Raw genomic sequence first — 22527 nt, forward strand, 5'->3', positions numbered from 1 at the left:
AACAGCTCCCTTAACAACGGGACAGCCCATAATTATAGTCCGCCTTGTATCCAAGAGCAGATGGCACACACTGATCCAGAGATGGCTCTATCTGTCAAGCTCGGCAGCTACTGTATCTGCCTGCTGCCCTGTGTGTCTGTGTCTGTGTGTATGTATGTGTGTGTCTGTATGTATGTGTGTGCTCCTCTCAGTGCCTCCCCCCTGACCCTCACATTATGCCTGTCTGTCGACTCATTCAATCTCCTACTGGTGTCCATTCAGTAGATGATGGGCGACTGCAACTAAGATAGACGAGAATAAAACGTGTCATTAGCCCACAGTGACATGTAAAACCTTTTCACTGGCACGCATGCAGGCTAGTGTGTGTGTGTCGATGTTTTATTTCCCTCACTAATAGTCAGCCAAGTGTTAACTGTGGCTCCTTGTTCAATAGAGCTCCTGTTGCTCAGCTGGGCTACATTTCCGTTCTCTGGGCTCCACTAGCAACTAACTCCAGTCCAAACTTTGATTAAATGTGAACTTAAAAAGCGTTTTGGCAGGTGAACGTTTTAATTATGGACATTTTCTTCTCAATAAGACTCAAGTCAACAACCACAACAGAAATATAATGAAAATGTCCTTTTCTCTTTCTATCCCTCTCTCACTACTTAGGACAACAATGTGGATGCTATCCACCCAGGCTACGGTTTCCTCTCTGAGCGTGCAGACTTTGCTCAGGCCTGCGCTGACGCAGGGGTGATGTTTGTTGGCCCGAGCCCAGAGACGGTCCGTAAGATGGGGGACAAGGTGGAGGCTCGCTCCCTGGCCATCAGTGCAGGTAAGAAAGTGGACTTTTGCTGTAAAACTATTTTTTCTTATTTTGTAAGAACAGGATTTAATGTATTTCTCTCTCCACCCACCCGTGTTTAGGTGTACCTGTGGTCCCAGGAACTAATTCCCCCATCTCCTGCCTGCACGATGCGCAGGTGTTTGCCCAAACGTACGACTTCCCCATCATCTTCAAAGCAGCCTATGGTGGAGGTGGCCGAGGGATGAGGGTGGTCAGGGAGTACGAGGTGAGCCTGTCAGCCGCTGCCCTGTACGATCACTTCTGTCAGAGATGTAATTTAACACCTCGCTCTAACAACATAAATCTTTTCCTGATGCTTTTCCATCATAGAGAAAACAAACCCAACTTGTTGACCGGGCCGGCCTCATGACAAATTTTTTTTATTTTCATAAATTTTCTATTTGTGCTGCGTCAAAGTGAAATGGATGGAAATTACAACCCGGTCATTTATCTCTCTCTAGGCGCCAATCACCCTGTGTTTTGTTGTGTGTGTGCTCTGAAATTGCCTCTGTCACCCAGTGAAACATTCATCAGCTGAGGACACTGCAAAATAATGTGTTTTTAATATTGTAACATTTTAAATATGCAGCTCAGTGTTAAAATAATCTTACCTCTGTTAGGATTCCAACATGAGTGTTTTTTAAATGTTAACATTCAAACATGTAGTTCTACATAAATATATATGATCAGGACATGAGAAGCTGCAGACCGGAAAAAAGCTTTTTGAAATTAGCTATTTATTGCGTATCCCTTGTCAGATTTATGTCTACCAGTCTGTCACCATCGTCCTCCTCTCGGCCGTGAAAGGGTGACATCGCCCAGACAGCAATGACTCTCTGTCACTGTAGTTGTCAATGTGAAGACCACACAGTTCTTTACAGAGGCCAAAACGGAAATTTGTGGGTGATGTCACTCTGTGGTTATGTTAGTTTGCTCCAGGATCGAATGAACAGATGTGTCTTGCTGTTAAATTATGCAAATATGACGTCAGACTAAAGCTGCTCTCAGACATGAACTCTGGAAAATGTCCAGAAAATTGATTTTCCCTTTCCCATATGAAGACCGCAGCAGGAGATTGTTTGGGTCAAACACGTTCACAATAAAGGGGAAATGTTGGGGAAATTCAGGCGAGTGGTGGCACAGGCGTCCGCCCTTACAGCCTGAATCTCCTTGTCTTTGCAAGGTGACATTTTCCTCAGTGTCTTTTACATCTATGATGCCCTTTTGTCATCTTTAGATATTTGTATTACTTTTGTCAACATGCCACTTTCCTTGATTTAGAGATCTGAAGATTATGATACTAAGATATTACCTTTAGATTGGAGGCTTGTTCTTTACCCGCAAGTATAAACTCACAAGTTACTTTCTTGTAATTCAACTTCATTATGCAAAACTAAATGTGCTGTATGAAGTGCAGAAAACTGAAAGCAGACTCTGTTATAGGCTTTCATATACATAATGTAGAACATTTTCATTATTTACCAACTGTGGTTACAGTCTGCATATACAGTTCCTCTTCTCTGAGTTCCATCTATGTAGCGAATGCCGTGTATTACAATATAAAGGCACTGCTTACATACATAAAGGCTCAGTCACTTAAAATATATTCGATAAGCTTTAAAACTGCAAGAAAAACTTCAGTGAAGTGATTCTGAGAAACTGGGCCAAGCAGGACCAACATCTCACTTGAACTTTCCATGGTTTAATGATGAGTGATTGTTACTGTCCTTCTTTTTTATTGCAGATTGTTGGAAATAATTAATGGCAAAATAAAACAATCTGTATTTATAAGTAACCTCGGGATATGAATATATGAGAAGGGGGGTTTGATGACCTTTATATCCAAAATGTGTGTCTCAAGGGAAAATGAATTCCTTCATGCCAGTAGACACCAAGAAGTGGGAACTCGTCACTCCTGTTTATTTCAGCGTCGACCCGGCGGCAGCTCTGCTTCTTGAGCCAGCAGTAGCGGTGGCACTGGGGGGGGGGGTTGTGTGCGGTCGTTGGCCTTCTGAACACAGCTTTTCCCCCATTTCTGCCTCAAGTTTGACCACGTCAGACATTTGAACAGGCAGCTGGTTGATGTCCAATCAAATGGAAGAGGCCAGAGCTCAGCGGTGAATCAGCAAAATCCACTTCGTCATTCTTCATGGCTGCTAGTGTTCTTTTATTTTTTGAACTAAGAATGTTTAAGTCACAATAAATAAGGTCATCCAAATCAGCCACAGTATATTTTTATTTTCTCGTTTAAAATGCTACATTTATTTAGAAATCGTCAGGCTTATCATTTATTTAATATACTCTCTCTTTAAGCCCCACATTTAAGCATGGAATGTTATTCTTTAGGGCTCGAACCAACAATTATTTTTATTGTCGATTTAATCTGCTGATTAAATCTCGTTTGGTTCATAACGTATCGCACAAGAGTGAGAAACGCTTGTTAGAATTTCCCACAGTTGAATGAAATGTAGTCATATGTCCTGTTTAATTCAAGCGAGTGCCCAAAGCCTGGAATTAATCTGTTTACTACATTATAAAGAATGACAAAGGGAGAACATAAAAGCCTCATTTGAGAATCAACCATTCAAAATGGTTTTGCTTGCAAATGGCTGGAATTCAGTTTTACTGTTATAAAGTGTTATTCTGTGTATGTCGTGTTACAGCTGTGACATTCACTAAACCCTTGACCCGGAGAGAAAAATATCCCATTCCAACCACACCGGCCAGTGTCGGCCGCAGCGGTTTCATGCTTTACTCACTAATCTACACAGGGAACGGCAGCCATGTTCTGTACTGTAGTCACTGAGCCTCACAAGGCGGCAATCAACTGGAAACTGACCTTTTCTGAGTTGTACCCCAGTCTAATTAATTAGTTGTCGACATTTCTAGTTATTCAGTTGAGTCACAGGGGCCTCCACAGCTCCAGCTGATATGATGTGAGGAAATTGTAAAGAGGTTTCTCTGCACTGTTGGGACCCCGAGCAACAATGTGCAGATTGACTTTTTATTCCATTAAGACGAGCTTGTGGGTCATTGGTATGCCGAGTCAACAGACCGAGCCAAACTATTTGCATCCTGTTGCAGGACAAGATGTGTATGTTTACTGATGAGGAAGGCACCAATAAAGTGCCCGATTTTAGCTCAAACTTGGACGTGATGTGGTTCCCAAAGAGCAAAGCGAACAGTAGAGCTGCACAAATCAAAGCTCCAGTGGCCAAAGCCGTAAGAGCGACTGAACTGATGTGGAAAGGGTACGAATGGGAGTCTGCTAACTGAGTCTTTCAAAAGTCTTTGGTGCCATTTAAACAAAAATGCAGGTGCACCAATAACTTGAAACCTTTGCAAAGTTGAGTGGAGATGAATGTCATTGTTTATTTAGTCTCCTACAGAAAACAACTGAATTGAGTCATTTGGTCAGAGGTGGATTGAAAGGCTCATTTATGCAAAAAGATATTCAAAAGATGTAACCGTCATTGCCCAAATACTTCCATCTATCTTTTACGTAGGCATGGTTGTTAAGCAATACAGCCACTAGAGGGCGGCACATACTCAAGAGTTTCTGACTGCAAACACGGCGATGGCGTCTAACAAATGGGCGAAAGCGGCCACGTTGTAAACAGGCGTGGTAACATCATATAGACGCCTATAGTTTCTTACTAACTTGCAAATTGTGTTCTCAAAATGTCTCACTTGAACTATTGGCTATGCTGCCCCCCCATGGTTTCCAGTGGTACTGCTCAGTGTCGTCAGTATCTGTAAGCTTTCAGAAGAAGTGCACAAATATGGAGGAAATGAAAGCAGAGTATGGACAGAAGGCTCTGCTCAAACGTTGGTCACAAACATTATTTTGTCGAAATATTCCCTGTATTTTTCTCAGAGGAGGTATTTCTGGTCAGTTTGGGAAATTCATAATATCTGTTCATTCCTGTTTTGTTCCCTTTTTAATAAAAACCGCTGCCCTCTTTTAGCGACATTGACGTCTGCTTTTCGCCTTGAGCAACCGGTCGTTTTGCATGCAATGGTATGTTTTCCTCAAACCTATGAGCTGACAGCTGAGGATGGAGACTGCGTAGCTTCTCCAGAGGCACCGGGATGAGGGCATGATGGTGACTCAGTGTTTCCCCAGTAGAGGAGACTGGATGTGCTGGCAGGACAACACGCTGACAAACCCAGATTGAGTCATGACCTTCAGCGTGCTTGGTCGTGACCTCCTACAGTCGGGTCCCAGAGATGTTGTGTAGCATCTTGCTCCCAATGGCTGTGTACGGGTGTGTTAACATTTTATGTCACAAAAAGGGAAAACAACTACACAACATTCCATGCGAATGACGAGGGATGTACTACAGGTTAAAACAGGAAATAGAAGTCCTGAATCAAAGTACATGACCTGATGCTGCAGCTTCAAAACTCCTTGAAAACCATATGAATTTTTCCCGGTGACTCTTTTTCCTCTTGACTGAAAACTCTAACTCAGACTTTATGGATTTGTCTCGTCTGTTTGTCAGGAACTCGAGGAGAATTACCAGCGGGCCTACTCGGAAGCCCTGTCGGCATTCGGGAATGGAGCTCTGTTTGTCGAGAAGTTTATTGAAAAGCCGCGACACATCGAAGTACAGATCCTCGGTAAGTGCACTGTGTGACTGCCTTTGTGTTTGCCTTTGACTGTGGGTCAGTTTTTGTTTGTCTTATGTGGATCGACAGGTTCATTAGGAGAGCAAGTCACACAGAAGTCCTTGAAGAGAGACACAAGAATGACAGAGCAGAGGATTCTCCAGCATTCATTTTCTCATAGTGGATGTAACTCTTTAACCATTCAATATTACGGAACTGAAATTCAACTGACACTGACAGGAAGTGTCTGCACTTATAGAGTATGCTGTGCGGTACCTGTGAATATGAGTTGTTCATGTGTACAGTGCTGTAGGTGCTTGTGTTATCAGACATCTGTTTGTTTTGGCAGTGCTGTCTTGTCTGTGAGTGTGTTTCTGTCTCTGGTGTAGTCCTGTGTGCGTGTGTGGTCACTGTGAGTTATTACTGTCTTCAGGGCATGCAAGGGATTTAGTGAATGTTCTGAATCACCTGTAAAAAGGCTTGTCTTTGCCAACACTCTGTTTTCCTGCATATGCCCCTTTCCTTACGTTCCTCCCTTTTTACTTTCCCATCTCCAAATATATTCCATTGTTCAGACTTTGGTTTTCATAATAGGATGTTCCTCAGTATGTGCAGTCCAGCTAACACGAGGCTGTGTTACACGGTGGTCTCTGGAGTCATCTGTCTAAGGACTCTTAGGATGTCTGTGTTGACCAGTGCATCGTGTGTCATTTCATGCCACATACAGACATGGCTTGTCACAGCGTGAGTCTGAGGTCCTGATGTTCTGACAGGGTGTCTCTGGTCGACAAAGCCATAAACTGTCTATCGATGAATGTGTCTCACAGGGAACATGGGACCGTCAAATGTTTTGTTCAACCATCTTTCTCTTCATACTCATGGTTATTTCAGAATAATCTTTCATCCTCCCGCTGCCGTTTTCTCACCTGCTTGTCTCCTTGTCTCTGTTTCCCCAGGTGATAAGTACGGTAATGTCATCCACCTCTACGAGAGAGACTGCTCCATTCAGCGGAGACACCAAAAGGTGAAGGCCCCATTTAAACATTCATCTAACCCAACTTAATATTTAAATGTGTTTAAGATTATCTTCATGGCATTTCTGCCGTAGTACATAGATTAGTGTGAAGTGGATGTTGATGGTGAGTGGGCATGAAACAAAGGTCATAAGCAGGAATCGCACCCGCAAGCACTGCGGGCTGCTGAATATACCAAAGGCTCAAGTGTTTTTATTCCCCTTTTATGCAGGCTAATAGGCCAATTAAGCTTTGTATAAATAATCAAGATTATTACAGTCCTGATTATAGCGTTGATTATTGTGGTACTTGTGGCCCTAGGTGTTGTAGATGTCCACAGTAGCAAGGGGTAAGAGGATTATATACAAATAAGCCACTGTCGCTGCTGAATGAATTGGAATTAGCACAGGAATAAATTAGGTATTCTGTCATCACATGATTGTCAGAAATAACTAACATGCCTGCAATCACATTAAAGAGAAATCATCTAATGTCACTCAATCATCAGGGAAAACCGATCAGACGTATTTCACCACGTCTCGTCACCTCGAAGGACTTTAATCGCTGTTTTCATCATTTTCCTCCTTTCCTTTTAATCAAATTATAGATGATAATCATATTAGCGACTCCATTCATGCGAAAGCTGCTGTTCTTAAATTCTGCGAGACTTAATCTGCCTTTGCCCTTAATCTAAGATCTGTTTGAGTCTCAGAAACACGAATAGTCGCTCATTGAAATAGATCTGGAGCGGCGATGGGATATTTTTAGTTTTTCTCAGTGTCTTGGAAGTGATATTCATCCTTAGAGAGTCTTTTTATACTGGAATACGATTTGATACAAATTAAATTGAGTTCTTCTTTCTTTTTTTTTTTAATCAGACACAGGTCACATTGTTTTAAACTAGATTCAATTATTTCTCTTGGATGGGATGACTTGTTTGACACAGAGGAATGAAACAGATGAGCCTTCAGCACAGTGAGCCCTACCCACCCAGCAGCCAGGGTGCAGAGCAAGTGAAAGGCTGAATGTGACTACAAATGACTCACTACATCTGATTTGCTAAGGCTAAGTGACACTAAATTAATCGAAACGATTGCTACCGTACTTAAAAAACAAACAAATTATAATGTTTATTAAGTTTTGGTTTTCAGTTTATTGTTCTGCTCGGTCTGACTTTAGACTCGTTTATAAACTGGCGCCAAAGTAAGTGCTCAAGCACGTCCAGGCATTTTGTTAAAAGCGTGGCTAAATGATGCCGTTATGCAAACAACAGATCAAATGATTGTGTCACTTGTAGCGATGGACCAATGGAGAATAATTGCCCAGCTCGGCGGTTCCCTGCAGCTCTACAGGGAGTTTGAGCATCTGTCTCTGTTTCTGTGTTGGCTCACTCTCACTGATCTCAACACTGTTTTGACTTAAAACAGTGTTGAGATCAGTGAGAGTGTACCTGCACAACACCGTTAAGCAGACAGAGCAAGTAAACAAATGGGTAAAAATAAATCATGTTCTGTTGCTGAACATTTTCCAAATTTTGCTCGTGGTAGAGACTAGAGTGCCTCAAATAATGTAACACAAGTGAAATAAAGGGGCTGCAGGGTAGCCTCATCAGAGCTTTTTAAATAAATACATTTCCTCCAGTGGTGTATTATTAAAATTATTTGAGATCGAGTGAATCAAAGGCAGAAAATCGTTCATGAGAATAAAGAGTTTTCAGTGTCAGGCTACATGGATCAAAACATTTCTAATGTAGTTGTGCTTGATTCTTAGAACTGTTCCAAATGCAGGCTTTGCAGGTGATGAGAATGTCCCTGAGTTGATATCATAGACTGTACATAAAGATGGACATGACGGCTGCCCAAAAGTGAAGTCAAAGCATCTGGATCGCCACCTGGTGGCTGACTGCAGTGCAGGTCATAACTCTGACCTCCCCTGTGTTAGGTGGACATGGACCAAACTAAAAAGTCAAAGTGAACATCAGATACATTTTCTCAAAGAGGGTTTCAACCATTGTAGGTAGTTTTTTGTCACACCGATTTTTTTCTGTTAAATTTGATTATAATTTGTCTCCATCCCCTGATCACTATTGTGCAGACTCAAGATGGCATCACTCATATCCGGGGTTATTCTGGCTTAATTTCTGGATAGTATGAGGAAGTGAAGATGTCTCATCCATGAAACATTTTGTTATCCTGACAATGATACTTTACTGCATTTGCATTCTGAATATCTTGTGATCACTGAAGGCGTTCTCAATAAATTGACTCTTTCTGTCTTGAAGGTGGTGGAGATTGCGCCGGCCTTCCAGCTGGACCCTCATCTGAGAGACAGACTTCACGCTGATGCCGTCAACCTGGCCAGACAGGTAGGGTTGTGTGATTTGTGGTTTGGTGTTGAAGCCGGTATCAATCAGCCACGAAGCTCTCACGAGTTCCTCCGTCTCGCTCAGTTTGACATGCAGCCATTTCCCAAAGATTCAAGTTAACTAGACCATTTCATTACATTTGCGAAAAGACCCCGAGGGAAATTGGGAGAAAAAAGTTTCATGACAGAACTTCTACTTAATCATATTTTAATCAGAGCGGACAAAAAGAATACTTGTGTATTAAACTGATGTTAAATATTAATGTGGCTGTAGCCGGATGTTAAGTCGGGTTGTTCACTAGGAAGCAGTATTTCCTCTGAGCTGTCAAGGAAGGTATCAGCACTTTGAACATGCAGTTCTGGAGTTTTGACCACTTGTTCATAAAAGTTGGCAGAGTTGAGGAGAAAATTGCTCAGTGAAATTGAAAAATCTTTCCCTGCGAGGACACTTTGGGAAGTCTGAGCAAGTCTCTGATGCTACTCATTTTTTGGGTCTATAATTAATCTGCAAAACAACTGGATTCTCCCCAGGAATTTTAATGTGCTATACACACCTGGGATTCAAATGAGGGCTGCGTGCGAAAATGCAATTTGAATATGTGTGGAAATAGATTTAAACTGTAAAGAGAGTAAATGCCCCTCTTGAAATGAGTGTGTGAACCACTTTTGAGTGTATTTCTCTCAAAAAAGTTTTGATTGTTGTCACCAGTTGTGCTCCCTGCTTATGCAAAAACATTCACTGCAAAGGGAAAGCTCACCTTTTATTGCACCTTTTAAATATCTGTGTTGCCAGAAAGTTGGCTCAAATACAGCAGCATCACTTAGGTCCAGCCTCAACTCTCAGAGGAGATTTCAGGTGATGGCCCAGTTGAGGGATGGATAGACGTGAGGAGTAGGAGAGGAGGATAGATACATGAATGGTGATTCTCTAAAGAAATGACCTTGATGATAGTTATGCAGAAATGGTGATATAAGAGAGAGGTAGAAACTTTGTTAGTCTCATGATATGACCTTGCTCTCGTATATTATTTTTTACAGTAATCAAATAACCTCACCCGGCTTATCTGCTGATGAAATGATAAACCCGGCCTCCTTGTGTGTAGCAGCAGCATCAGCAGCTCACTCTTGTCCATAACTCTGCATATTACCATTTTAGACAAGAATGATGCGGCTCCTCAAATGACAGAGTGTCAATGATGGCTAGCAACAAGAGTGCAGCGTGCATGCATGCTCACGCACACACCCGTTTACTTTTCTTTATAGGACTTCCACTGAGTAAGTGCATGGACACATTTCACACACTCCATCACACAGACGCAGCCCTGACGTGCTGTCTCTGGGAACACGCTGGGATTGCATGAGGGAGGAAGATTTCTCTTGTTTTCAAACCTTGAATTCACCTGAATGAAATATCTTAAATCTTTTTATTTCATATATACAGACTCCGCAGAAAAGGCCTTGCCATAATCAGTGATATAGTTCAGTTTCTGCTCGTCAAGGCTGTGCCCTTGATTTGCAACTCAAGGCGTATAACATGGAGACAAAAGGAAGCTCCATCTTTGCAAAAGTGTTATTAAATAATACAATGTGCTAAGATAATCGTGAAGGGAGGCTTGTACAGGACAGCAACATGCTTAAAGGTTAGTGCTCATCTCTGTCAGGATGTGGGGAAAAGGATAAAAGAATCCACACGTTTCGAGAAGAAGTGTCGAAGTCAATCTCTGACAGATCAATGGAGTAGAGTGTTTATGTATTTGGTTGTGTTGTGAGTATTTGCAGCATGTTTTTCTCTTGGTTGTGTCGCATTAGCTGTATATGTTGTCATATTGATGTTTTCTTAATTGTCTTCGCCAAGGACGTCATGTTTACGTCCCTGTCTGTGTGTCGGTCGCACACATTAAGAGACACGTGTGGTTGTCTCAAGAGGCCAGTTTTCATAGTTTGCTGCTGTTGTGGAGACATTTGTTTTCCAGTTCTTTCAGCACTGAAATGAAAGGCAAGAGTGCTCGGACACCTTAATGCGTCCAGTTCAATTTGAGCGTAATTGGAGCCTTTTCATTTTAATCAGCAGTTCACTGTAATGTAATGTTATAGCATTCAAGACTTTAAACTGCAATTGTATCGTGTGTGTGAGAATGTGCACACCTGTACGTGCACACATAGTTTCCTTCATTTGCTTGTGCCCACACAGTCTCCAAACTCTGTAAAAACACTTAGAACACACATAGAAAGATATTGTGTGTGTTTATATAGAAAGACACACAAGATGGTGTACTGTCCACACCCACACACTCCTACACACACCTGCTATTTCTTAGCTCTTATCTGGTGTTAATGGCGGCACTCCCTCCCCCTTCATCTCGCCATCTTTGCGTATCACCCATATTCCATTATCAGCAGCCTCCATCTGAGTCTTTCAGAGGAACCGTCTTTGAACTCGCTGCAGGCCACAGAATTTCCCGACAGAATGTCTTCGCGGACAAAGTTGCCTGGCAACACTGGCGGCTACAGGAAGTGGCTTCAGCGCTCAGTAGACAGGGCTGAACAGAGAGTGGTGAATATCAAGGCAGAGCTCACAGGAAAATCAGGGGATATTGTCAAATGCCTACTCCGCTGCTATGTGTTATCTGCTCCTCAAACAGCTGATTTTGTGTATTGGCTTGGGAATGTCTCTTCAGCTTTGATTGTCTGGCTGCTGTGTCTTTGCTCTGTTGTCTTCCTGTTTTCTGTCTGCCGCTGGCATTTGATTTAACCAACACATGCAGTATCTCAGCCGGCCCTGATTAGTTTTATGAATGATGCATCTCACTATAGCAGTGTGAGGCTTTCATAATCAAATTGATTGGCCCGCTGATTGGATGCTTCATTTCTTGCTCAATCACCCATAATAAAAAGCCATAATGATGGTTTTGTCTTTTTTTAATACCTCTTTGATATCTGCATTTCTCCCCAACGCTTGTATTGGGTGTTTTAGCATCTGCAGTGGACTGAGAGGGTTTGAATACGAAGCAACAGACCCCCTTGTGCTTTGTTTTGCTTAATGGGCATGAGTTTTATGATTGGAAGTAAAGTTTTAATACATGGAATTGGGCATAAATCCTCCTCTCTCCACCATCAACAAGTTATATGCGCCTTCTATGAGGCATGCACCATCTGTGCACAAATGGCCTGTGGTTTACCTGCCAATGCATATGCAGCACAATCCTATGATCGACTATAACGACAAAGGCGTTGAATTACATGACTTAGACTGGAGATTAAATTTGACAAATCGAACAACACTCATTTATGTACAAAGTTTCATTCCCCAGGATAATTGTGCAGACAACAAGTGGTGTATTGTGTTGTTGGCCGGCTGCGTGGGCAGAGTTCATGAGAAGATGTATTTACTGTTTGACATCACAACTACTCACTGTTTTTTTTTTACCGGCTGCTGAGCATTAACATTGAATGTCTTAGAAGAGAGGATGCATTGTGGGGAGTTTCAGAAAGTGTTCTCACAAGGTCTCTCTGCATCTTGGCTGTCCTTGGCTTTCCAAGTCGTTTTGCTATTTCCTTTTTTTCCCAAGTTAGTCTTGTCCTTTTTTATTCAGCACAACTTTATCACTCCCCTCTATCACTTTCAACATTAGTCCAAACTTGTGTAGATGCCAAGATCTTGTTTAAATTTTTAATAGGAAGAATTGAAAATCCCAAACGTGCTACAACGTCCTTGCAACATTACTGACCAATGAAGTAAGTAGTTCCAAGTTGTTAAACTCCAACTGTTGACAACTGCAGCTCTTTCCCAGTATCGTACTGTGCCATCAAAAAGTTGTTCAGGGTATAAAGAGTCCTTTTATCACACCACCTGTGCAACAAGCTTTAACCACGGAGAGAAGGGATATTTCAACTGGTCCCAGCCAATATGTACACGAACAAGCTAAAACTAAACCTGGTTTTCTTAGCTTGTACATATCATCATATTTGTTTCATTTTTGTAAACTTATAGCTGAAGGATGAGACTAATATTTGTGTTCATTTCTCTATTCATGTCCGGAATCTTATTAAGTTTATTTAAATTTTTCCATTTCTTTCCAGCGAGATATTATTGAGTTGGTAAAATACAGTTTGCATCTGTCAACCAGTTATTGTTTATTGCTCCTCTAGAAATGAATTGAATATATTTTAAGACTGTTGTGAATGTTATTAAGAACTTATTGCAGAGCAAGAAGTAAGAAACTGCACTGGAACAATAGGAACAATCCTTGGAATGGTTGTTAGCAATAAGTTTACCTCATTGACTTCTATCTTTTTTTAGTATGCATGTAAGCACATGCACTGCAGATGTCTGTGGGCATCCAAACTATGCATCTAATCACCTCAACATTTGTCTCAGCGTGTGAGAGGAAAGACGAGCAGGTGTGTGTTTATAGGTGACGTTAATGTCAGCCCGGCCTCAGTGTCTGCCATTTTTGTTTCATGTCATATTTATCGGTTTAACCTTAAGGCAGAGTAATTGTCAGAAGCTTGTGCAGCTCTAATTTGTGTGTGTGTGTGTGTGTGTGTGAGATTTTGTTGCATTTCACTGATGTGATATAGAATTCTTTTTCTTTTTGTCTGCCATGGTGTGTGCTGATTGATGCCACTTGTACACACATGTCCGTCAATCCTCTGAGGATGTTGCATGTGGAATTAGTTGTGCTGTCAATCATGGCCACAGTAAGTGAAGGGAGGACACACTCGCTTTCACAAGTCGTGTCCCTGGTTAACACTCAACACACGCGCACACATTGATACACTGTTTGCTTCAGCCACAAATTCAGATTGACACATTGTCCCCGGAGGTGGTCAGTGTACTGTAAACATTACTACTCATAAACACCCAGCATTGATGTGTCTCTCCGTTTGTTTTGTCCCATTTTAGACTTCAAAACCAGCAGCACTTTTTATCCCGAGATCACATTTCTATATTCCATCAGGAAAACCAGCATTTTGGAAATGGGTTAGATGCAAAATGTTCCATTCTTTTTCCCAGTGAGCTCGTGCATCCGTCAGTTTTTGTCTTGTTTCTTTTCACGGATTTAATTATTTATGTTGCGGCTCTTTTTCCTTCTTCTTTTTTGGTGTCTTCACCTGTTGACTTTTTTCTTCCGGTTGTTCTCTGCACTGTGCACAATCCCTTTCATATAACATATAAATATACTTTAGTATCTTAATATAAACATTTGTTTTTCCTCAGTTTTCTTTTATCCTGCATTCCCTCTGCATTATTTCAATTAATACAGGAAGGTCAACCATAGCAAAATAGATGCATCATTTTATAGACAAATTAAAAGCAATCATCCACATAGAATAAGAGGGAATAAAATGCATTGGTGCCTGCGACCTTTTAAAGGTTAACTTATGTTGCATATGAGTTGGATGCACTGTAAACAAAAGGATGTGATTATATTTACATAGCGTTAGAGGCCTAGAAAGATAAAACTACCAAGTACAGCTGTGAAGAGAATGTGTCCTTTACTACTACTGATATTAATCTTGCCGTCCGCTGGTGGGTTGCAAAGGTTCGTTTCAGGATATATTCTGATTAATGCTTTGATAATTATGCTGCTTTGGTTATTTAAGACTATTTAAGACTAATCAAACTGAAATGAATCAAATTAGATGATCACTCAAAGTATTCAACCATATCATGGACATATGGATGAATCTATTCAGCCTTTTGTTGCTGCTGCTTTAATGCAGTTTTTTAATCTGTGACACATAGTGAAAGCTGCTGAAAGCATCCAGTGTCTGGAAACTCTTTTTGGAAAACATTGACACATAATCTAAGTTTCACAGACAGAAAGAAATAACACTGTCACCGTCGTGCTCGCACTATTTGATTGACAAGTGGGCTGAAAGAAACACATTGCAGAAACACAACAGCTTTGATAAAACAAATACAACAGTGCATATTTTTAGATGTCTACAAGCTAACACAAAATAACTGGTTTTATTACAAGTAGAAATAAGCTATACATCCCCCTCTGTTTTTGTTGGTCAGCATCCTTGTGTGTCTGTGTCTGTGTCTGTGGTGTGCTCCATTGTCTCTAGCAAAGACCGATTCGGCTGGAGTGTGTTTCATGTAGGATGCACAAAGTGAAGTGTGAGTCTTTTGTGTCAAGGTGACCTTGACAGTTGTGTGTGTGTGTGTGTGTGTGTGTGTGTGTGTGTGTGTGTGTGTGTGTGTGTGTGTGTGTGTGTGTGTGTGTGTGTGTGTGTGTGTGTGTGTGTGTGTGTGTGTGTGTGTGTGTGTGTGTGTGTGTGTGTGTGTGTGTGTGTGTGTGTGTGTGTGTGTGGTATTTTTTAATTCAGGCAGGGACTAGCTTTAACACAAACAATTCTGACTTATAAGACACCTGCCGAAATGTCTTGATTCCTAAATGGCCCTCTTCTCATTCAGTCATTTTTTTAATGAAATTGACAAAAGCACTTTATCACTTTGTTCATGTCACATTCTCATTATGGGCTGAGCCCCCTGAAGCACTGATCTGGGAGCTGTCTATGACAGAATGATGTTATGACTGAAGTTTTATCGAGAGCAGGCAACATGATGTGCTGCACTTTTCCTGGAGGTAAAACAATTCACTTAGTCATCACAAAATTCCTCTGCGGCATCGAGTCAAATCTCAAAATGGCAACTTTCTAACGGTGCTCATGGGTTTGACCCAAGGAGGAGTTGCAGTCATCATCCCAGAGAACTGTAAACAACACAAACCTGCATGTGCTCTTATTTATGAGACAGGTTCTGTGTCCCCCCCCATGCCTCATATTGACAAAACCTAAACTGCTTATTTACCCTTGTGTATTAGTATTTATATAGTTCTTGTATGGAAATATAAGGGAAAGTGTAGACCTGCAGTAAACACACCACCTGTACAAGAATCGAGCCAGAAACCCATCTCTCACGACACCTAACCACCCACATAGGTTTACTTTCTCACTATGTATGACATTTAAGAGGTGGCTGAGGTTTGATTTCTATGTCAAACTCTGCAAAAAGTAAATTTGACTATATTCGAGGGCATGATGTGATTATGTTACTTATCACATTCACTAACCGGCCCTTAAGCCGATTGGGTCACTGAGACGCTTTGCCTGGAGAGACGTGTTGTCTGTCTTGGTCTGCGTAGGTTTCAAACAGTTTCTGCAAACAGGCTTTGTGATGTTTGTGGGCGTGTCTTTTCGTTGTCAGCTATGCATGTGAAATAATTCCATATTTTGTTTCTTGCCTCTGCTTTGTCGACAAACCTTGGACGGCTGGAAATATCACTGGTGTTTACAGCCATTGTTTTGTCACCATGAAAGCTAAAAACATTTGGCACGCCCACTGTTCCTGCAGGCAGTGGAAGTAGAGAGACGCGCGCGCGCGCGCACACACACACACACCAGGATATAGACACAATTTAAAGGATACATTCCTCCTTAAAGGGCCAATAAGACTCAAATGTGGTATTGTAACATTTTTAAAGGCAGGGCATCACAATACCTTTCTAGTTTCAGGACACCAGGCAACACTAAAAGTGATATTGAAATGGCGGCCGCTTTTTTATTGCAGATTATTACCGGAGTGTTTGTGAGCGTTTCTGTTTGCGTTTCAGATGAGCTCATGCGTCTCAGTGATCTGAGACCGTCTAGAAGGGAAACAAGGATGGAGGGAGGGAAGTACAGATGGAGGGAGATTAAAGACTGAGAAGCACCAGACAATAAAGTACAAAGTTAAAAGAGGGGAATGGATGGAGCGGGATTTGAGGGAGGCAAAGGAAAAAGACAAACCTGCTGTTTGCAAAGAGTACACAGAGGAAAAGTGAGGTGGTCAAACGATGCAGGGACTGAGACAAAGGGAAGCGAGTGAAAAAGAAAAGAGGAGGGGACGTATTGATTCTTTCCGCCAGCTGGGGGGGGGGAAACTCAAGCCAACTGTGCTCTCTGAAATTAGAGCCAAGGGAAAGGTGGAAGGAAGGAAAGAGGGATGGATGGCAGAGGAGAAGAAAATGGTGAGAGAGCAGGAAGCTTTTGCACTCGTTTGTATCACAATATGCAGCAATGACACTAAAGAACAGTTAGAAGTGCAGTGAGATGAATTATAAATGGTCAAAGAAGAGTTTGGTTCAGAAGCAGCACAACTGCAGCTCTTATAATGGCTTTATTTTGATTATACTTAAAAAAAAAACTTCAGGACTAAATGATTTTGAATCATCGCATTGTGTCAAAACACTCAAGCAAAGTGATTTGAAAGAAATGGATGCCGTTAATGCAGGTAAAATGAAACCTAGCAATCTAAAAGCATTTTTATAATGATAAATGCTCAACACTGGGATGGAAGGAAGGAATAGAAAGCTTGGGTAATAATCATGTGTCAAATAATTGTTTTAACACATTGCAGCATGAGTAAGTACTTTTAAATTGATATATACAAACGGGAAACCAAGCAGAGAGGCCGTCAACACTAGTTGGAGTTCATTGTAGAAATGGAACAATAGTCAACATACTCCGAGATGCTTTTGACAAAATCTTTAGAAATGGTTATTTCAATTCTTTCCGCATCACGATATTCCCTCTCAAGCCTCTTTCATACACAGACCCTGCTGTATCGCTGTTCTGCTGCATTTGCTTGTTTACACTGACCCAAACCAAGCCGGCATGGTGTCGCCTCAGTGTGTGATTTGTAGATTGCACGCAGGCTTTCCAGAATCAGAGCTGTGACGTGGAACACAACAGCAACAGCAGCAGAAGCTTCCTGTCCCACTATGACGGCTCTCCCTTATACACGCACATCGATCCGCTCTGTGACCCCCTCCGCTGCCGACATAATGGCAGAACAGCCGCTGCGGCTGCTGTTTGTTGATATCTGTAAAATTAGTGTCAAAAAACACTGATCCTTGGTTACTGTGGATAAACAGTTTGACCGCTTGTTGCTAGAGCAAGTCTCCTTTTATTTGAAGTACTAGTGCAGTGCCCACTTTAAACCTGCCTGTTTTGTATAGGGCTGTTTTATTGGCCTGTGTCCTCCCAGTTCAATATACTGTCACTTCTTTATTGTCTGTGTGCAGAGCTTTTTATAAAGTCTATGATGCAGAGTCAGGTTAGGAATCTTTGCATACCTGGTTTGCAATGAAGATTTTAAGTGAATCTTTTTCATAATAAGAAACTGAATTTGCTTTATGACTGTTCTCGTGAATGTGGCTTATACATAATATTGTTGTTTATCAGATGATGCAGAAGAAGACATGTTCAACTGGGTCCACAGACTCACTGTTGGCACACTGCCCCGCCCCCACTGAATAATTGAATAATTATCCATATTGAATAATTAGCATGTCCAAATCACACCAAACTCATCACTGCACTTTCCTTGGCCACTAAGAATACGGTTCTTGAGATATGCCACTTACAGACAGACTGAAAGACAGACAAACATTTGTCGAATTGATGGGTATATAATTAAGGGGAAAAAACCTTGTATCGCTGGTGGTAAATCCATTTTTGACAGAGCTGGCCCTTTTAGTTCTCACTCGATTTTGCCACATGAACAACAGTTATCGAGCACATTGGCCCACGGTTTTACAGTAAACTCTGTGATCAGGACATCCTGTCACTTTAGTTAATTTTTAATAGAATAAATGAGTGACAATTTATGCCAAAAAGACATTAGTGGCTGACTGCTGACAGGTGTACTCGGCCACTTTTGGCAGAAGCCTGTAAATTACACTTTGGCTTGTAATGAAATCATTAGTGTCACGTTTGGGTGTTGATTCCCCGTCAGGCCTCATTTTGCAAAACTGATGGGTTCGCACTAGATTACCACTTTTCCAGCATGCTAATGATGTACAGTATCTAAATGGCTCCCACTATATTACACAACTGCTCTCTGCCAGCTCTGCCCTTTGAGGACTGCAAGGAAAACACAAGGAGCACGCTTCTTTTTTTTTTCCTTTACCCAAACAAATCTATTGTGGAATTGTTGCCATAATGTGCTGCTGCATGCCATAAAAAGTGGAATCTGTGATAAGGAGAGACGGAAGAAAGAGAATTTGCCTTCGGGGAAATTCATTTGGAAAGAAAGAGAACATTTTTCAGGTCTTTTGACTGAACAAACAGTACACAGGAGCACTGTCTCTCTGTTCTCTCCCACACAAAGCGTCAGCACTGAGGAATATTCTCTCGGCTCCGTTGGCCATTTTGGTTGCAGCTGTGGATGCAGAATTGCTTCACTTAACATTCCATTGAAGAGAGGGAGGAGAAGAATGGGAGACACCCAGCTCCCCCCCCCCCCCCCTTCGCTCCTTCTCTCTTCCCTCATCCCCTCATTTCACTTACATAAGGAAGCGAGAGCTGTTAATGAAACCGGAGTGGACACGCACACACAAGCATGCACTCAACAGACTCACTGGCATCAGCTCTTTTCCCTGTTTTGCGTGACTTGCTGCTTATGCACACGGGATAATGGGAACGAGATTTCACTCTTCGCTACTTGACCTTCTTCTTCTCTCCTCACACCTCCTTCTGTTTTTCACTTTCTCTTAACCCCCCCCCCCCTCCCGCGTGTCCTCTCTTTCCCGTTCTGTCTCTGTCAGACTGTCACCCGGCCTGTGACAGGTGTTTGTGTCTGTGCACACAATGCAAAATCAATGCTCCGTTTCTCCCATCCAAATGTCCTTTTGTTTTTCTTCTCTCTTGTGTATTTACGCTGTTTAAATCATTTTAGTTTTGGTGCAGAGCTGAAGCTACATTTTTCTTGAACAGGATATATGAATTGTGAAGAAATTGGGAAAGGCAATTAACACATCACCCAGGAAAAGGCCTTCTATATAGTGATTGTGTGCATGTCATATTTAATTAGATGCACTTCTATCTGATGTTTTTGTGTGAAATGGGGTGAAAGTAATTATATACACTGCTCATTGGATTCAAATTCTTCAAGTTGAATTCATTGTAATCAAAGTAGTGTTATTGACTAGACTAATGACTGAGCATAATGTGAATCAGATATTAATCATAATTGGTTAATAGAGAATTCTGTCTAAAATATTAGATGAGTGGAATTCAGGTAATTGCTTTATGACAGCATTGTACAAGCACATCTCTCATATGCAAGTAGATCAATAAAGAAACGACAGCGACAAAACTGCAAGCGATATTGGAATGGCATCATAGCATGTGTATGAAGATGGAGAGAGAGCGTCTCCACTTCCTCCTCTTCAGAAACCAAAATATTCCAGATACAAAAGTTGCCATTTTGTGTATTTGGATCGAGAGTCTGCGCAGTAGCAATGGGGTTTGGGGGGGTGGGTGGAGCCGTTGTGGCGAGGTCCCGTCGATATACGTGCATGACCAATCTCTAGTCAGTCTCGGCTGTCAGTCAGGATATTTCACCTCCTTTTAAAGCATCAAATAACAAATTAAAACCCAGCTTACTGGAAAAATGAACACTTGAACAACCTAAAATCACAGAAACCATCTTTGAGAGAAAATTATTTGACGTGCAAACATGGAGGAGGCAGGGTTTATGGCCTGTACTGCAGCCAGCCACCAGGGGGCAATCAAGATGCTTTTGCTTGAGTTGAGCTTTTTAATTGTGTGTTAAACTATTTTGTCGACCCTCCAATTTGTGTGTCTGTGGCCATGAAAATATGTTTCACTGCAGTCTACGCTGATGTGTATTTTTGAGGTTAAAGACAATGTAGGTCTTCCTCTGTAGTGTTTATGGGTTAAAACCAAGTCTCACACATGGGGGACGAAACTTGGTGAAAATATAAATATGTATTCACACTACTAGTTTAACAACAGCAGCCATTGGATGTTTATTTAGTTTTGTGCCTTCAGGACACAAAATTATGCATTCAGTATAGGAAACATGCAAATGAACACATCCATATAGAACATACAGGATTTATTATGCTGACACAAATTACAAAACAATTGAGGGCCATGCACATTCTCATGAAAATGGATTGACACAATGGCTGTGATTGATATAGGGCACACATGCATATCACACATGCATAATTAGGAAGAAATGCAAAGAAACACAAATTCATTCCTCCTCCTCGTATTTTTTTTTTTGCCACTCTTGTCGTCTCTCCTTCCCTTGTGTCTCCTGCTTTCTCTCTCTCCACTTCCTCACTCCCTCCGGCTGTGTCAAACGCTGCAGTGTGGGTGTTGTCACACGGGGTACAGCCAAATCTCTTTAGTTTAACACACACGCACACACTAAGCAGTGTGCAGACACATGCACACAACCGCAGTCCTATGAGCCAGAAAAACCCATTTCTGCCCTGACTACCTTTTGGAAGGAGTAGAGAACAAGGGAGTGAGGGGAGGAGAGAAAGGGGGGTTAGGGGAGTGAGCGAGCGAGGGGTGAGATGGAGGGAGAGGGGAGGAAGAAGCTATGGCAAAAGAATAGGAGGCAGAAAATAGCTTTTAGCCAGATTTTATTTCCAAGTTACTGATTGTGTATCCCCACTGAGGACAAATGTAAATGTGTTTGGGTGTCTGATTGAGACGACACACCTCTCTGCATGCTTAAACAATAATCTGTGTGTGTGTACTCATTGTTTGTGTACAGGCATGTGTGCGCCTGCCTTTGTCCAGCTGTGTCTGTTGTGTGCTGCTCTTTGATCGTTAGGCAGCTGTATTCACTCCTCCTCATCATGTCACAGACAACAAGCTCATTATACTTCCATTAACTGCTGACAGAGAGAAGGGTGAATGAGGGCAGAGCGAGAGACTGAGTGAGGGAAATAAAGTGCAAAGTGGTGAACGGGAGAGCATCGCTGGGTTACTCGCCCCCCCCCCCCCCCCCCCCCCAAAAAAAAGAGGAATAATGCCTGATATTAAGACAGCTTTGGGAAGAGGGATGACTGGAGCATACAGGAGAGACTGGACCAGATGAGAAGATGGATACAAGATCAGGGAGGAGCGGTGGAGAAAGAGGGGGAAGCCTTAAAATGAACCAGGGGATAAGTAAGATGTGATAAGAGGGATATGAGGAAAGCCAGTGCAGTCATATGAGGGGTTACGTGAGACTCTAAGATAAGACAGTGTTGACATTTTGACTGGCAGTGTGAGTGATTATTTGAATTCACAATACACTCGACACTTTAAGGGGTTTAAAGTTTCAATCTTCAGTCCTAAATCTCAATGTCTTCATTCTTATATTGCTGAACAAACTCAGCATTGGCTAATGTGAAATGTTCTATATTCAAAGATGGAATGAAATACTATCTTTAATACTATTTCTCAGTGTATTAGCTCAGGCTGTTGGGGCAGGAAATAGTAGTGAGAGATCGATCAAAACTATAAACCAATAGTCCTTTTCACAGTAAATGCTTTGACTGGTCACCACACAAAAAGTGTCATTAATAAGAAATGATGGCTCTAGGTCCAGAAGCTGTGTTTAACGTAACTGCTGGAGTTATACCAGTGCTTTAACACGTTAAAAAACATTTTCCACTCAATGTGTAGTGCCTCACAGACCGTGGCCCTGGCACAAGCCTCATTGGATCAGCAGGCACATTGTCAAGGTCTCAATCTTTGTTATATTTCATTGTTGTTTTCATCAATGTGCTGCACTCTGCTCCTGTCGCTTAGAAACTCAAATTTATTTCAAATTTCCCATAGTTTCACTTCACCTTTTCTGTAAAGTATTTCAGTGAACCACGATGCATTTCATCACACGTCTTA

The 22527-nt window shown here is 41.7% G+C and overlaps 1 protein-coding gene across 3 annotated transcripts in view; it reads left to right on the plus strand.

The window, feature by feature from the left end:
• Positions 1–22527, plus strand: part of pcxb (pyruvate carboxylase b) — a 265650-nt gene that overhangs the window by 21292 nt on the left and 221831 nt on the right. For all 3 annotated transcript variants that reach the window (XM_034569452.1, XM_034569451.1, XM_034569453.1), the window contains 5 exons: positions 652–817; positions 910–1055; positions 5335–5452; positions 6397–6464; positions 8735–8818. In XM_034569452.1, the coding sequence (XP_034425343.1) occupies positions 652–817; positions 910–1055; positions 5335–5452; positions 6397–6464; positions 8735–8818 (582 nt within the window). The remainder of the gene's footprint in view (positions 1–651; positions 818–909; positions 1056–5334; positions 5453–6396; positions 6465–8734; positions 8819–22527) is intronic.

Source organism: Hippoglossus hippoglossus, chromosome 18 (genome assembly GCF_009819705.1).
Source record: "Hippoglossus hippoglossus isolate fHipHip1 chromosome 18, fHipHip1.pri, whole genome shotgun sequence".
NCBI lineage: Eukaryota > Metazoa > Chordata > Actinopteri > Pleuronectiformes > Pleuronectidae > Hippoglossus > Hippoglossus hippoglossus.